Consider the following 18,077-nt stretch of genomic DNA (forward strand, 5'->3'; position numbering starts at 1 on the left):
TCTATTCAGAGTAAAATTGAAACCCAGATGACTTTTTGGAAATTAAAAGCTGACATCTTCGCTTTTGCTTTTGTTTTTTAAATGGGCAGTAACTTCAGCTCCAGCAGATATTGGTGTGTCGTTTAATATGTGAATCTGTTTGTGTAAGTTCCTTACCTAAGCAGTTTCTAATAGTCCTATTTCTTGCAGAGAGATTTCACTTTACATTTATGTAAATTTTCTTCCTGACATGGGTCTGCTGAGTCAGACTGTCACACCAATGCAAAGCACTGGACAGCATATTTATAGCGGTTCTTAAACAGTAAGAGGCATCAATCATGAATTTAGCCTTGTTGTGAATGGTTGTTGCCCATTTGTCTTGTTTACCTCACTCACTGTGCCAAATACAGGCCTGAGCTCTGTTCACAGGGAACCCTATTAAGATGAAGAAAATTGTACTTTTAAATTCTTTTTCCTGCTACTCCAATAATCCTCAGAAAATTGCCACCTGTTCCGTGAATCTGAATTATGTCTTACAAAAATTGTTTGGAGACTTTGTTCCTGTCCTGGTTGAAGAAAAACAAATGTAACAGACTGTCTTGTCCCTGGGGCAGGGCAGATGAGCACTGGGGACATCCATGTTAGCATCTGGCCCTAGGATTTTACCTGAAATCAACAAAGTATGTTTTCTACCGGAGCAATCTTCGTCTCGCAGTCCTTCATACCACTAATTGGTTCTCAAGGTGTTTTTCCCTTAAGGGAAGGTGGATTGTTGAAAACTAAACTACTTTGAAAAGTATGACCAAATTCTTCCTGTGGATTCTGAGTGCTGTATTCTCCTGAGAGTGTCTGTTGATATAAACAAAGGCAGACCAGCTACTGCCAGATGCAAGGTCTCAAAATGAGTCTGATTCTAATTGAGGACCTTTTGTCTCTCACCTAACAGGTTACTGATTTCAAACCTCTGTGGCTCCTCTTTGAGTCGTTTCTAATAAAAAAGCAAACCTCTGTTTGCCTCGTAAGCTCATGTATACCCATGTGCTCTTTGTGAAACAAGCAGGAACTTGAGCTATTTTCAGGGCAAGTTGAATTGTAGGTCTTTGTGACTCAAAATTTTCCAGAGACTTAACTAACTCAGAACACTGAATGTACAATGTAAGAAATGACACCCAGGAAAATACGGGGAGGGTAAAGAGAGTCCAGAGATGGAGAAGTGATTGCAGAGAGACAGACACCCTGTTGTGAGGCTCTGGTCTCTGCACACAGGAAGCATGGACAGGCATTCTGGAGCTCCATCTATTTGGTATGCACATATGTAACACACACACACACACACACACACACACACACACACACACACAGAGGAGCAGGAAATAACACCCAGAAATGCAGTCTCTATAGTTCTTTGTGGAAGCCCCTGCACCGTCTCTCTGAGCTTTATCACGTCATTCACTATGTACATACATGCACCAGGCCAGCACCAGCCTCCTGCAGTACTGATGCTGACCCTCAGTGCACCTGCTGCAGGCTTCTCCTTGTATTTTACATCCCGTCATCCTTCCTGGGCATTTAGTGAATATGTGTTACCTCTCTACAGACAAGAACCATAACGAGAATGAAATTATGATGTCCTTGAGGATGTTCTCCTTAAATTCATTTTCTCTGGTTGAAACTTCAAGCAAAGTGTGATGTTGTCGCCATTAAATGGGAAGAAACATCAGTTCTGCATTTGGAAAAATATTCCTTTTGTCCAAATCTATGTCAACACCTGACTTTGTATTTTCTCTGAGGTCACACAGGCACAGCCTCTAAAGTTACTAAAGACTTTACATTCTTAATCACTTGCTAAATATTTTCAAATTCAATGACTTGTCTCTGCTTTGCTTTTAATGAACTATATTATATAAAATTTTATATTTTTACTTTATTATTAATTTGATACTTATTGCTTACACTTACTTAGGCTTGAAAAAGTTTTTAGAAAAGATAATATTTTATACATTTAGGAAAGCTATAAACATTACCATAAGCATGAGAATTTCATGCAATACACACAAGTTCTGGCCTGTACTTTTTACATTTGAATATATTAATGTTGGGAGTAAAAGATACACCACTGAAGCCCTGAAATAAAAAGATAAAAATTCAATTTTAAGAGCTTTTAAAATTTTACCTTATTAATTTATTTTTGCTAAGAGAAACAAATGTCATGTATCAGGTAGATGGATTATTTAAGGACACTTAAACAGAGAGAGTGCATTTAAGAATGCTACTTTGTACAAAAATAATTTAGCTCAGTGTGTGCTTAATAAATACTACTTGATGATGGTGAAATTAAGTGTAAGAAAATGCCTGCCATAGCTAATTGCAGGCGTACGCATCCAGAATATGAAATAGAGATCATTTAAGTAACTTGATTCTGTCTGCTCAAGAACTTTGAGGTGAGTCTCCTCAAAAGTGTAGAATTTCATTGCATCTTCACTGTTTCAGAGCAGATCTGAGAATTTTCACTAGTACAAGTATTCATAACAACCAGTTTCAAGTAATTACGCTGAACTTAGGAGAAGACCATCCGTATGAGCAGTAGATCTGGGGTCTCTCCAAAATGGGGAACATTTAGTAGTGTCCCACCACCTTAGCAGAGACAGTCCAAAGCACCCAGCCTGAGCAATTTTCACCTCCTTTTCTCCCAGTATCTATAAATCATGGGGCATATCTATAATTAATGAATCCAAAGGAAGATAAAAGAGACAGCTTTTAAAGGAACACTAATGTTAAATGATTTCTTCAGCCCTCCATTTCTCTAAAAACTGATACACTTCCTACCAGCAGAGGACTTTAAGATGTCACTGGTAGTTGGTGGCATTCTAACTGGTACCTCTGGCAGAGGTCTAGGCGGTCTGGGTTGTGAGCAGCCACATTGTGAGCCTTCAGCTCCTCAAACTGAGCACTGACACGCAGTCCCCAAATAATCCAAGCGCTTTGCAGTCAACACACAGAGTAAGAATTTTATAATTTTATGTTGAAAAAAAATTAAAAAGGATATCACTAGCCAAAAATATGAGGGAAATGCATGTCACTCACTTTTCTTTATGGCCCTGAAACCCTTATCGGGCATTAATTCATGTCACCATTTGTGCATTTAGAGATCAGAACTGTGCAGAAAGGTCACATCCGGTGCTTTCCAACATTCTACCAGCTCAGCCCCCATTACTGCTTTGCCTGCCAATCCTTATCACTTCTGACTTTGTGCAAACACAAATAAAAAGTGCATTTGGTCTGTACAGAGCAAGGTTTGAAACTATCAACTCAGTGTGCATTTTGGGTAGCATTAGGCGTGAGAGCATGTATGATGTCATAGTCTTAAAGAAAAAGGCAATCTATACAAATTGATCATGATGATGGTGCCTTGGATCTAATCTAAAATTTGTACCTATTAAAAATAGTTTATAATTCAAATGCCCTTCCAAAATCTTTTGGGGGCATGCAGCTTGTATAGGAGGGGTCTGATGGAAAGTTTAGGTTCACTCTGAGAGTGTGTATACCTTAATGGGTATGTGGAGCCTGGCCCTCTCTTTGTTTTCTTTCTGCTTTCCTACATATTCAGGTCATATTGTGTTGTCTCTCCATTGGCACAACTGCTCCTGGAACAAAACCTCAAATTTTGCTAAACTAGTTCAGGTACATTATATATGGATGCAGCTAGATAACAAAAGATGAGAACACTGGTTCTCATGGACCCAAACTAATAATCATATTTGCCCCCACCCTGCAAAAAGGAAACCCAAAAGCATAGAGAAGAAGAAAGTAAATACAGTAAAGTTCCAAGGGGAAAGCTCTCTGAGAATATAATCTGTTTATGCATTCATGCAGAATATTCCTGATTCATGTATAACACATATGCCTTAACCGGCTTTCTTAATCTGCTTTTCTAGGCCAAAGTAAATTAAGGGTACAGAATCCAGAAGGAGATAGGAAGGGATGGGAAGGGAGTTGGGATGACAGGAAACAAGAAAATGTAAAACAAGTACCACAGAATGTTATTACCATGCTATAGCCTGGTGAATACTTCTAAGCCAGGCTGTCTCCAACTTCCTCACTGAGAAAATGGTAAGAGTGGCTACAGGAAGCTTGAGTTGCAACATTTATATGGATGTTTCATATTTGTCTAGGGGTTTTAAACAAAAGGAATTAGGCTATATTTTGAAAGCATTATATCCAAATGATTTTGATTATATGCCCCTATGCTCTGAAGAAGATCTTTGTGCTTCCTTTAGAAACATTTCCAAATACTATAGATGCTGGAACTTTATCAGCTTGTTCCCCACAAATGGAGTTGAGTTCACATGATAACTGAATTCAATCCATCCAAAAGTTTACAAAGCTGAGTAAGTGAAAACGGGGCCAGTCGACAAAAAGTAATGAAGCCAGCGTTGGCTCATCAATTCTTCTTAGGTGCAGTTTATAAGTTAAATGATTTCTTCATTATAGATGAAACTTATACCAGTCCCCATGTACCTTACTAAAAGATTTTTTTTTTCAAATGACTCAATTTAACCAGCACTTCTTTAGCCTCCAGAGTGAGTTAGGCAATCTATGATAAATTGAAGACACAGGATAAATCTCCTCATTCTATAATCTAGGAAGCTAAGGACACTAAATTAAATGTGTGAGGAACTAATTCCATGAGGGTAGCATTAGACAAATAGCCATAGTAACAGGAAGGAGTTAGTTTTGCTGGAGAATGGGTATTAAAGCAAGATGGCTGCCAAGCCTGGCTAGAGCGGATAAAGAACTATCAAATATGTGCAAAGGAATTTTGAGAAGGAAGAAACATGTGGAAAAAGAACCATACATGAAGAAGGGCTCTCATTGGAAAGGGTGCACCTCTTCCTTCTGCTTTGGTCTGTTAGGGCAGATGATATAAATTGAAAATATTTCACATAGGTAAGGCAGTATAAACTGAACACCACTGCTTGCTTACTCATGTCCTTTCCAACTATTGCTTCCAAGTTACTTTAAATGAGAACAAACTGGAGCCAATATTTTTACACTGATTTATCTTATGTCTTGTTTTGTTTTCCAAATCACAATAGGTAGATATTGTCATAGAATAGTTTTAGAGCTTTCAAAAGGAGTCATTTGGGAAAACTGTCTTGCTAATCAAGTGCCACCTTGCCTACAGTATCCACTGCTCCAGGGAATGTATACTGTGAAGTCTAACTTTAGGGCTTGGGCTGTGGGTGTTGATAATATCCCAGGAGGCCTTACCAAGGGTCCTGGTAGAAACATGCAGAGGCAGGAGCCAACATCTGGTCATGATTAATCCTCTCAACACCCTAGACTAATGTGGATTGGCCTTGGGCCATAGCCAACTCTTACTGGAAAAGCCAGCTTTCATGCTTCTGGAATATTCTGCAGAGAGGAATGTTTTACCTAGACTTTCTTAGTCTCTCCTTTGCATCACTACAGCTTTATAAAAACAAACCAACAGAAGGGCACCAAGCCACGTAATGTCACCAGATCAGAGCAGAGGAAGTACTCAGGAGCTGAACACCAGGAGCTGAGCCAGAGGGTCAAAGGATTCCCCTGGAAGTCATTGAAGAGCTGCGGGAAGCACATGAAATATCCTTCAACACATACGGAAGCCCCTCATTACAAAGAATTATCTGATCCAAATTCTCAACTGCAGAGGAACCCTGGTGTACATACTTGCTTTGAAGAGACTGGGATTTGTAATTTTTATTAGATGCTCAGAGAGGTCCAAGAACCCATAAAGCTTCAGGAATATTAGCAGAGAGCCTGGAAACAAGACTCCAGCGTGACCCAGAGATGGTTCCGATCTGGTCCCTAAACATGACTAGCAACAACTAATCCAACTCCTCTCAGACTTAATATCTTCCTTTAAGAAATAGTGTTTTCATAAGGTTTCAATTATCTTGTGCATTTAGAGGTTAACCATAATGACTACACAGTAGAAACTTATTAAACACTTTATCAATATTTTAGCTCCCTTAATCATTTCTAGAAATATGATTTAGGAATCAAAATAGCACAATAGGATCACATACCTATCCTCACTGGAAGACTAAGGCAGTAGGATTGCTATGAATTTGAGGTCAGCCTGTTTTGCAAACCAAGACCTTGTCTCAAAAAAGAAAAAGGAGAGAGAAGAAGAGCCGACTATACTAATTCCCTTTGGAAATCAATTAATGAAACTGATCCTCTGTGTTTCCATCCCTGTATAGGACAAAGCAATATTTATATCACAAGGTCATTGGAAGAAATGATTAGAAGAATTCACACAAAATGCTTCCACAGATATTCGTGCAGAAGGGAGATGTAATGCACCTGCATCTTGTCTCTGAGCCCTTGATCCCTCCTTTTATGATAAGTGGTCAGAGCTGATGACTTTCTAAGCCATCCCATCACAGGCTAGAGACTTACATCTCATAGAAGATTTTCATGTCTCCACTAAGATATCCTGAGGGAGTCACTGTTTGTTTTCACTCTTGTTTAGTCCCCTCTCTTCAACATTGCTGCTTAGAGTTCTGCTGATAAGAAGATAAGAAAGATTCTCTTTGTCTTATAAACTATTTATTTATTATTGTTACTGTAAACACATGTGTGTATAATGTCTGTATATGTGAGCCTACATGTGGAGGCCAGAAGACAGCTTTGTGGAGTTAATTCTCTCCTTTCACCTTTGTGGGTTTCAGGAACTAAATTTCCCTCACCAGGCTTACATGGCAAGTGCTTTCCCCCTCTGAGCCATCTTGCAAACCCAAGATTTATTTCTTTGAAAACTATAAGCATGCCCCAGCTTCTGATGGAGGAAGCTTCCTAAAATGATCTCTGTGTTTGTATTCACTTATATAAAGTTATGGGATTTTACTCTCATGCCCAAATAATTATCTGAACATAATATTAATAAGTTAATAAAGTGTCCAAGAAAACTAGCTCCTGTGGTGAAAATTATTTCAGTCAGTGTGAAAAGCTATGTATGCTCTTGAGGGATGTTTGAGTTTGAGTAGCTAATTCTTTCTTCAAGCAACTTCATGTTGGAATACGTCTAGTAGAAGACATCCTCTAATCGGCTTGGCCTTTTAGTAGACATTCCTGTGTCCATGTATTCTGTGTATGTCCCTAGATTTCAAACACTGATCTCTTTCTGAAGACACCTGTGCCCTATTGTCTTCACTGGTTTTCAAAGTCTTTTCTTAAAGCAGTAGTCAGTCTTCTGGAGTGAGTCACTGTTATTCATGTAGCTAGAACACCCTAGTGAATTCAGGACATGTTCTTTTCCAACTTTGGTCTTAACTAGCTGAACCAGTCTGGAGATATATATGTGGATGTGCCTTCTCTTAATAGGTGTTAGATAAATGATGTCTTCTTGGAGCATTATATTATTCATCTGTAAATGGAAGGGGTTAGACAAGATGACCTCTAAGGACCTTTCTAAGCTCAAAGCTCTATGATAGCATTCTAAATGTTAAGACAATATCGTCTTCCTGGTTTTACCATTAATGAAATTACCCATCATTTATCTTATGAGCAAGAAGCACACACCAATAGCAACAGAACAGACACTCTTGCAAAAGAGAGTTCGTGGGTTTTTTTTTATTGTGCCCGCAACTCTCTAGTGACAGGTGATAAATGTGACTGTCTCAGAAAAAAAAAATTTCAGAGGCCCTGGGGTGGGTCATCTGGCCTGTCTTCTTGTTTTGGACTTCACTATAGTAAACACATCCTACCCAAATGTTTTAGAGAAGGCTGAGGCCTAGGCTGTGGCTAGAAGCAAGTCTACATTAGTAGCTGTTGGTACAAGATTCTATAGACAATTATTTTCTTCTCACATTTTCCCTCTCATTAAATTATTTTTCAGATTCCTTCAGTTTTTATTGTTCATTTTCCTGCCATGGTAGTGTCATGAGGTGTCCTCTCAGCTAACTGACCTCTACAGATCTTAACACTGGCTCATTTCCTGCTAACAGCACCAGTATCCCCGTCTCGCGTCCTACTCTTCTTCATCCTCATCCTCAAAATCTGAACATCAGCTTCCATCCATGTTAGGAGTATTTTAGTGACAGGCTTCAGCCCAGTGGTCCTCGTCTCATAGGACAAATTGGGACAGATTCTGCTGTGCTTCATTTCATGTGAATAAACCATTAAGGCTGTGGCTGATTTGCCCATCTCACCATTTCACAGAGGCTTAATCCTATTCTTCTGTGTGCCTGATTCACAATTGGATAGCAGAAGAGAAATTTCTTTCTTGGCAAATTAGGGTAAAGGTTAAGTGAACTTCCAAAGCCACAGGGAGGAGACATTAAGTTCCCATGAGGCAGGCAAGCCCCTGAACAGTTACACAGTCTTTATTGATCCCATTGCTTTGCCTTTTCCAATGCTGCTCTCAAGTGAACATGCACTCCTTTGTGTGGCCTGTTTAATCCTGTGTGACCAACACCCCATCCACTAGGTGCTGTTTAGGGCATCTCTACATGCTTTCTGGACTAACAGCTCTCTTTCTCTCCTTCCTTTCTCTGTTCACTAGGGAACAATGCCTCTGACCATCTGCCCTTGTATTGGTTCAAAGCCATCAACTAGCCCATAGGTTTTTCTCTCTGAGGCTCAATGCAATGACCAGCTTCCTTCTTGGCCGTGTGTTTGTTCTGATCATTTCTCAGGGAGGTTTTTTTCTTCACTTCTGCCTTTATTCTGCTTGTTTGAATTTCCATTCTAGGTAGCTCTTACTGCAAGAACGCCTTTCCATTTAGTTAAGCACCACATAACTGTAGGGAAGAGAAAGTAGGCTACAAGAAGAGAGGGCTGATGGGACAAAGTTTACAAAACTTAAGCTTGTGTGAGCCTCATCTGTCATGTTATCAGGACCCTTGGAGCATTATAGTTATACTTCCATTATTATAATTATCTTGTGGACACTTTTATAAAACCGTGGTGAATCTCTTTAACTCACTGAGTCTGAGAGCATTACCAAAGGTAGTCAATGAAAGAAGTTTCTGGAAAAGTAGAACACTATGTATCTTATTCCTATCCCTGTTAAATGTATTTGCATCAGCAGCAGGACAGGATTTCCAATTGTACTTGAACTTTGAGGCTTCTGAGTGTCAGGTAGCATAGGATAGTCATCAGTCAGTAAACATTGTAGAGCACTATTCTCCCCCCCCCCCCAGTCTTCTTGGAGAAAGGAAGCACTGTTGTCTGCCCAAGGTGTCTTCCTGCAGAGCTGGACTCCCAGTTTATCAGCCACCATGAGATATGTCAGCTGATGGAAGGCCTCTGAGCTACCTTGCATATCTGTGTTCTATAGAACAGTGCATGGATAACGCTGTGCCTCGGGTCAGAGAAATTTATATGAGGAGTTTGTTCACTCCATTCAGTAGAGCTAGCAGGGATATCTAGGAGACACATTATGCTGTGAAGCACGCAGTTTTCAAGCATGTTTCTCTGTGTCTGAAAATGCAAACCCTGCTTTTGAGAAATGGTGACCACTCTTGTTTCTTAACCTCTGTTCCTTGAGTCCCAACGTGGTCTTTGCCAGAGCAGATGAAAAGAAGTGTGCTAGATGCATATGCTTACCAGACAGAGACTCTGCTAAGAAACGTCACAAGTGTCTCAGTTATTGCAGATCGGGACTCTAAGATGTCAACACATAATTCCTTTCGCACAGAACCTCAGACTGCCACTGAAAATAGATCATTCCTAGGAGTTAGGGTTTACATTTAAATCTCTCATCTTCATACTTGAAATTTTTCTTCAGACAGCTACCTGACATCAGCATGTTTCCTGGTCTCACACTGTTTTCTCCCCTCTGCCTCAGGATGGCCGTCTGCGAATGAATGACCAACTGATTGCTGTTAATGGGGAGACTCTTCTGGGGAAGTCCAACCACGAAGCCATGGAAACACTTAGGAGATCCATGTCCATGGAGGGAAACATCCGGGGCATGATCCAGTTAGTGATTCTGAGGAGACCGGAGAGACCCCTGGAGGTGAGAACATTCTTGACTTTACTAAAAATTGCTCAAATAGCCTCCAGAATATACAGATTCTGTCACTCGTGTGGTAGAGTGACATTTATCGAGACTGTACTTGTGACATTTATCGAGTCTGTACTTGGGAATATATTCCACAGACAGACTCTGGTGGATATATGAAAGAAAGAAGTTCTTGTACATTTTAGATACAATAAAAGGCTTGAAATATGCATATAAAGTAAATCATTTATCAAATATCACAGATCTATGTGTACCAGGGCCTATGCTCAGAAGTTGGTAGTGTTCCGGACTCCTTAAAAAGGCTCCTGATTGGATGGATATATACAATATGTACAGTGTCTATTGTAGAGGCCATTATGAGATAATCAAATCTATATGTCCCCTATAAACTACGCTTAGATAATGCAGGTTGAAGTGTACTTAAGTTAAAGTTTGATCGGTTGAGCAAAATTTGTGCTTTATTTAGTTAAATAAATGGAAGTCCTCCTTTTAAATATTTGATCATGCTTTTTGAATGTCAGAAAAATGTCCACTTGCCTATGAACCTGGAGTATAAAATAGATCTTAAGTGCTGATATACCTGAACATTCCATTTACACAAAATTGTAAGTAAAATTGGCTTAAAACAGTATTTTATATTATACATGAAGGATTAAGTATGAGATATTTCTAAAATTACTTCAGGAAAAATGAAGTTCATAAAAATTAACAAAAATATCAGCATATGTACCATCATATTAGGATAGTATCTAAGGCCACGATATGTTTCAGTACTAAAGTGCATATAAAGTAAGAGTGCACACTACTTACAAAGCTAACATCACATATTCCTTCCAGTAGTCAGTTCAACCAAATTTAAAAATGAACCAGTATCAAGATGAAATGCATGTCAGTGGGGATCCTTGTACTATACAGGGATCACTTGAGTTCAAATCCTCAACTTGCTATTTCCTGACCATAAAAACACACAGCAAATGTGAGTGCTTAAAGTGTAGAAGACAGACACAGGTACCTGCTCTACCCACTGTTTGAGTTTCATTTCTCCCAATGAGATAGGCTTCCAATAAATGTTGCTAAATGAATAAAAAGCCACATGTAAGACCTACCTTGTCTACCAGAGGCGTCATGAGAAGAAAAATGACAGGTCTCTTCCTGTGCTGTGTTATCAGCTATTGGGAAAGAGGAACTGTACTTTTTATGCTCCTTTGTACATAACCTTGCAGATGTTAAATAAATGTAAATTGGCCAATTACTGGAGACTATATATAATGAATGAGCTTGTTTTCCACATGTGCGTCTGCTTAAGTGACAGAGTCTTCATGTATATTTAATGGCCTTCACTTCTGTAGATAGTTGAATGCCCCATCCTAACATGAGAGAAGGTCCTGTCTGGTGTCATTTGGTCCTTTCTATAGATCCCTGGGATGCAAGGAACCCACTTATTGAACAGTAAATTAAAGGGCAGCATAGGGAAGTCTCAGTTTTTTTATATATGTGCACATCAGAGCTTCCTTCAATATCCCCTTTAACAAAGATGCTCCAGCCAAGAGAAAAGAATGGATGTACTGCCAGAGCACCGTGTTCATGCAGATGGCAAAGACCAAACAAAAAGAGGAAGGAAAGAATGGGTGTGCTTCTAATGGACTGTGAGGAGATGTCTTTACCTCTCCTCTCCCCTCATCCTGGCTTTCTGTAAAATCCATGTGAATGTCAGTGGGTGGCTGTGACATCCCACCTCCTGGAGTTTAAGGACTTTGCTGGGAGCATTCTCATCTTCAGTTCCACAGTTCAGAGTGGACTGGGCTTGGCATTATCCCATCAGAAGGAAGTATTAAGTTTCAATTCCTCACCCATCCTCACACGTGTCTTGTTAATGTAGTTCATCAGGGGATCCATCAGGAATAGGAACTGTTACAAAAAGCAATTTTTATGAGGACAATTAAACAAGGTCCATTTTCTTTCCCTACTATGTACATGCTTTCCGTAGGGAGTGAACAGGCACTTGACTCTTAGCTGTTGTGAATCTCTGGTAGCCATGAAAATTAAAGAGTATTATTCCTTACAAAAACAGAAGCCTAATGTACAGCTTATCTCTATTAAATTTAAAGAAAACCGGCTATCTTATCTCCCGAATCTTCTGCACCGTGTCATGCATGTGCTGTGCACAGTGTATGCTGTGCACACCTGCTTTTCCATCTATCCCCACAGAGCAGCAAGTGCCCTCTGCTCCATAGAAACGCATCCATAACCCAGAGGAGGTCTGCGCACTGCTCAGACACCAGGGTGAATCAATTAGTTAGATTTGGCAAGAATGCCACCATAATTGCTGGAACATTATACTGATGTTGAAAAGAAATGAGGGTGCTGCTTAAGAAAAGTCAAATATAAAGTTGTTGTTTTTTCCCCACATTAGCCAGTTGTACAGGGTAGGTAAACAGTTTTGATGAGAACCTCAGGAAGAATACATAATGATCCCGTGATTGAATCAGAATCATTTTGAACAGAGCGTGTTTTTCAAAGGATGAGCTTCAGGTTGAATTGCGATTCTGTTTGCACTTAGAGACTTGGTATTTAAAAATGGGTTATGACCTGGTTTTGTTTTCCCCTTTCCTCAAAACATTTTTCCTCCCTGCTGCAACTCATCTTTGCAGAGACAGAACATGTTTAAAAATCCATTATATTTTTTATTGGCTGGGACACTAATGGAGGCTTCCACGACAGCTCTATTTTACAGGCTGGATGCTTTAATTAGGCCGGTTACTGATCAGTTGTTGGGACATTGATTGTGTCATTCATCAAAGAGCTAGGAAAGCAGAAAAAAATTGTTTTTGTTCTTGTTGTTATTGTTAAGTGAAAACAGGAGGCGATGCAAAGCAAGTCTCAGCCCTCCTGCCTGCTGGGACTCCAGCTTAGGTCTCCTGTACCTGCTTTGATTAGAAGTACAGCAGCCAAAGGTAACGTAGTAAGTGTGCGAGCATCGCTAGAAGCCTTCAATGGAAGCTAAGAGCCCTACGCAGCCAAAAACATCTTAATTATTTAGGATGCAGAATAGAAGCAAATGCTTCAAATATTTTGTTTAGCTAGATACTGAATTTTCTGGGAACCAAAGAAGAAAAAGTAAAACCAAATGCTTTGTTTTATCCAAGCTCTTTCCCGGAGGAGGGAGCTTGGGAACGGTTCTGTGTTTGCGACATGTGTCTCTCACAAATGGCCAAGGGAAGAGTTGCAGAATGACTTCCAAATCATCTATTTCCCTGAAATCTGTTAGGAAGACAAATAACAGGAACAAGGAGCAAAAGAAATCTCCCTGTGCCACAGTCTCCTTGAAAACATCCTCCAGCTTTCGGTCGCTGGCTGCCCCGTTACCTCTTCAGCACCTGGGGATTGTGATGGTGGTGGGGGGTATTATTCTGGATACAGCAGTTTGCAGAAAACTGTGAACTTTTTTGCAGACTGTCAGAATGCAAACAGGAAAAGGGAAATGGAGAAGGAAGAAATACTCTAGGGAGAACCACTGTCTGGTCTGATCATAGCCGTTCACTTTAGCATCTGGCCAAAGGCCTGGGGTCCACAGTGGGACACAACCGTGACATTCTGGTGACAAACATTGCTTGGGTTCTGACTTTTCCTAGAGCACATGCACTTAGCTGGGGAGAGAGAGTGTGGCAGAGGGAGAGAGGAGCCAGCTGGTTGGCAGAGAAACACCCTTGGCATGAACTGTATTCTCATATTGACACCGCCACAAGCTGTACTCCCAGATGGAAGAGAATTTGAAAGAAGGCAGTTGTAAGTGGGGGAAAGAATAATAAAGTTAATCCTCTTTTGTGTTGGCTATCAGCACTCATAATCCTTAACACTACATTGTCCGTGCTGTTTGTTTCGTAGTGAAGGATGTTTGATCTGAGAGTACCACTTTGACTCCCTGCTATTGAAGACACACATGCTTGAGACTTGGGAGATGATTCAGACAAGGCCAGCCTTGTGCTCGGCTTCAGCTGTTCAAATTAGAATGCAATTTCCAAAAAATGTAACTATTGTTTCTGTCCCTTAGGAGCTTTCGGAATGTGGAGGACTCTCCAGGCCGTGCTTTGAGAACTGTCAAGAAGCTCTGAGCACCTCCAGGCGAAACGACAGTAGTATATCATATTCGTTCGGCACCTATAGTCCACAAGATAAAAGGAAAGGTAAACACCAATCATTTTCATCCTCTTCAAAAAGAGCACAAACCACAAAAAAAAAAAAAAAAAAAAAAGGCTTTTCCCTGAGAAGGTATCTGGGACAAAGAAAAGTTAATTAGGCAAAGTGCAGACTTTGTCACTCAGAGTCATGAGCAGCGAGGGGTGGGTGAGAGCGCTGACTCAGAACCTGTGAATCAGATTCCTGGCAAAGCCTCCAGTTTAAGCGACAGTTTCTGTGCCTGCTGCCCCAAACACTAGGATTTAACATAAAACAAACCACGACTGGAGAATCGAAGATGGCAAACTGTGAGGGTTTTGAAGATCATTTCAGTCATTGAAAGTTACCAAGTCACTTTCAAATGGCATGGATTTACATGAACCCACAAAATAGTCCTGATGTGGCTCCAAGCTTTGTGCTTGTTTCTGAAATGAATGTGATAGGAGGTGGGCTAGCATAGCTTGAGGCCTTCAGCGTGGCAGCTGGACCGTTCTGAGGTGTCTTATAACGCCTCTTGTTACTGGAATGGATCGAATTTCAAGTAGACTCCTGGGTTTTCACCATTGTTCCTTCAAGCTTATGCTCCTCTGTCACCAAGAAAGTTGTTTTGTCTCCCTGGATCTGCTTTCTTTAATAGCTTTTACTTTTTATATTGCAAAAGCAATACATACATATTCATTGTCGAAATTTTAGAGAGAAGCATTAAATAGAAAATGTAATATTACTCATCCCTCTATCTATCACAGTGCCTAATCAATAACATTTTATTAAGATCTTTCAAGTCTCCTCTTCATGCAAATATGTATACATAAAATGAAATGTGCTATAGATAATTTCTAAGAATTTTTTTCTCAGTTGACACCACATGATGAATATCTTATGTATCACTGAACATTCTATAGCCTGGTAGGCAGGTGTGGCGTGGTCTTCTGTTCAGTGGAGATTATAAACATTATACTGTCAATCCCATATTTTGAGTCACTGAAGATGCCACCAAACTATAATGACACAGGAACAAGTCCTGAACTCTGACAGTATTATAGCAGGATGGGCTTATAAACCTGGAATTTCCTGAGCATTAAACTATTTCCTCTGAATAAGATGTTGAGGGAGGTTTGGAACTCCTCTTAAATTTTTTAATTTTAAGTATTTGCTGTGTTGTGTATTAGATACTGTGTTAAAATAATTTACATTCAGATTCAAAGCAGGCCATGTTATTAGCCTCATTTTACAGGTGAAGAAACAGAAGACCTGTAAAAATAAATAATTTACCTAAGACTATGCCCATCTGATACACGCAGAGCCGGATTCAATTCCTGTCCCTGGCTTTGGTTCATCTCAGCAACAGCAAAGTCCATGCCTTATATCCATCCCCTGGAACTATTGACATCTTCCTATCTGATCCTAAGAATGCCTGTGAAATTTGGACTTTGCCTAGTAGCCAGATACAAAGAATCATTCAGTATATATTGGCTTATCTTAAGTAAATTATGAGTTCTTGACAGTTCTTAGACTTACAACTTCACTATCATCAAGGCAGGGCGGGAACAGAATTTCTCTGCAGAGCCCAGGAGCATCCTTAGAGCTTTGCTTTGAATCTGCACACAAAATAGTATTTTGAACACAAGGGACCACATATAATCACTGGGAAGATTTTTGCATATTTTCTTTCTTCTAAGACATAAATTTGGATAATACATTTTCATTCCAATAAAAAGAAAATGAAATCAAACAAATAAGCAAAATTACAAATCAGCAACATGGCAGATTCCTGCTTCATTTCTAACCCGGATTTCCCAGTTAGCATGAAAACTCCAGCTCTTTTAAGACCTTGCCCGTATGTGCTAGAGAATTTCTGGTAATGCCCATGATGGAGAAATGTGATCCACCAAGACAATAATGGAGGGGAGGCCGCATCTCAGAGACTTGTTGTTAAGCCTCTTAGATAAACCATGGTTCACTTGAAGAAAGTGAAGCCTGTCTTATGACTAGGTCCCTGCGCATTCGAACTCCATCACCAGATTACCAGAGTTGGGCTTCTCACAGCATGGACTGGCCCCACACTCAGTTAGAGGCTGGGCATCAGGCTTTCTCTCCCTGTAAGCCCACTGACTTAGAGGGTTTGTAAACATTCTAGAATCAAAACAATACCATGCTGCTTTCACCATCTCACCACCTCTCTTTAAGTCTTAACATTTTACACTTTGAGAAATTCCAAGAGGACCTGAGCCACGGAAAGTGCTACATGCCATTGGGCCTTGTGAGCTGTGACATTGGCCTTAACAGAACTAACTTCTTTTAGCAGAACAAGATTAACTTGACAAAAGAGAGAAGCTGGGTCAGCCAGAACATTACTTTCCCTCTCCCCCGTTTATTCTCCGTGTGTTTAAGACTCCAGTGTTGATATACTGTACTCTGTCCACTCTTATAATAATAGTACAAACTACCCACAGTTTCTCTTCAAGATGTTACATGGAAAAGGAATCTTTAGACTAGCATTTGTCAAATTACAACACCAGAAAATTCACATTTGTGTTGAAAAATTGTTAGTTGAGCCTCTGTGGAAGGAAGCGGCATGGTGGTGTGCTTTAGGATAGCAGCAGGGCCAGAGGCTGTACCCCTGGGGCTTTCTGTAAACTAGTTATGCATCTGAAGGTGCACTGATGCTGTTTCCTGGAGACATGTGCGGATGGATGGAGCCTCAGCACAATCTACTGTGCTGTGGCCTTTCTCTCCATGCTCTCTTCACCTTTGCCCTCTTGACCTGTGTTTTCTCCAAGTTCAGCTCAGGTGGCAGCTAGTCACCCAAGTTAGGTCCGGTGACAGCTAGTCACCCATTGCTCAAATCCTTCCAGTCACCCGCTAAGTTAGGCCTTTCCTCCCTACCTCAAATCAGACATTTTCATTTTGTGCCCTGTCCCACTATATCCATGTTCCCTGAAGGGTTACAAAGAAATAATAAAATTCCCCCAATGTTTATCCTTGTCAAAGTCAGAGTGGATCCATTACTATAACAGAAGTTACTCTGCAGTGTTGATGGGAAATGGAATTTCTTTTGGTTTAACTAATGTTGATTAAATACCTTTATGTTGGCAAACACTATCAGAAAATCAGAGATGTGTACAATACTGCAACACTATCATTATCTTCGAGAAGAGTTTAAGGCTGGGGCTGGAGAGGTGGGTCAGCCATTAAACTCACTGGCAGCTCTTCCAGATAACCTTGATTAAATTCCCAGCACCCACATAGCAGGTTACAACTGTCTATATCTCCAGTCTCAGAGGATATGAACCCTTTTCTGGCTTCCTAGGATACAGATATAAAGTCACCCAAAAATAAGTCAACAAATTTAAAAAAAAATAAAGAAAAAGGAAAAAAAATGAGTCTAAGGCAGGATCATCAAACTCTACACTTTGTCATAGTAGAACAACAACCATTGTTTCAAAGCTCAAACAAATGGGTAAAGGTATTTTCAACAAAACTTTATTTAAAGCTCAAATTGTGGTCTAATTTCAGGCCAGGGCCATAGCTTTCTTACCCTATTTAAACTCAGGGTTTATTTTATCCATCTCTCAACTGTTTCTACTTTGTGGACTCTACAAAACTAAAAACTAAAATACAGTAATTAAAGAAGGCCACTTAGTCAACAATAACTTAGTAACAAGAAGATGCATTGTCAACATTCATAACGTGTGTGTGTGTGTGTGTGTGTGTGTGTGTGTGTGTGTGTGGCTGTGTGTGTGTATGAGGAGTGTACCTCATGCAATCAATAAAATTCATAAATATTATTGGTATGAGATTAAAACTCTACACTTGCATACCTGATACAACATTTAACAGAGATGTCAGGGTCCATATAGGATCTGAGTATGTTGTTTAGAGTCAACCAACATGATATTTACCTCTG

The 18,077-nt window shown here is 40.0% G+C and overlaps 1 protein-coding gene across 4 annotated transcripts in view; it reads left to right on the forward strand.

Annotated features, from left to right (window-relative positions):
• PARD3B (par-3 family cell polarity regulator beta) overlaps positions 1–18,077 on the forward strand; it is a gene marked incomplete at both ends in the record, with an annotated part of 962,085 nt that overhangs the window by 554,956 nt on the left and 389,052 nt on the right. For all 4 annotated transcript variants that reach the window (XM_080932740.1, XM_080932743.1, XM_080932741.1 and 1 more), the window contains 2 exons: positions 9,818–9,988; positions 14,046–14,178. In XM_080932740.1, coding sequence (XP_080788866.1) covers positions 9,818–9,988; positions 14,046–14,178 — 304 coding nt within the window. The remainder of the gene's footprint in view (positions 1–9,817; positions 9,989–14,045; positions 14,179–18,077) is intronic.

This window comes from Micromys minutus, assembly GCF_963924665.1.
Source record: "Micromys minutus genome assembly, chromosome: 19".
NCBI lineage: Eukaryota > Metazoa > Chordata > Mammalia > Rodentia > Muridae > Micromys > Micromys minutus.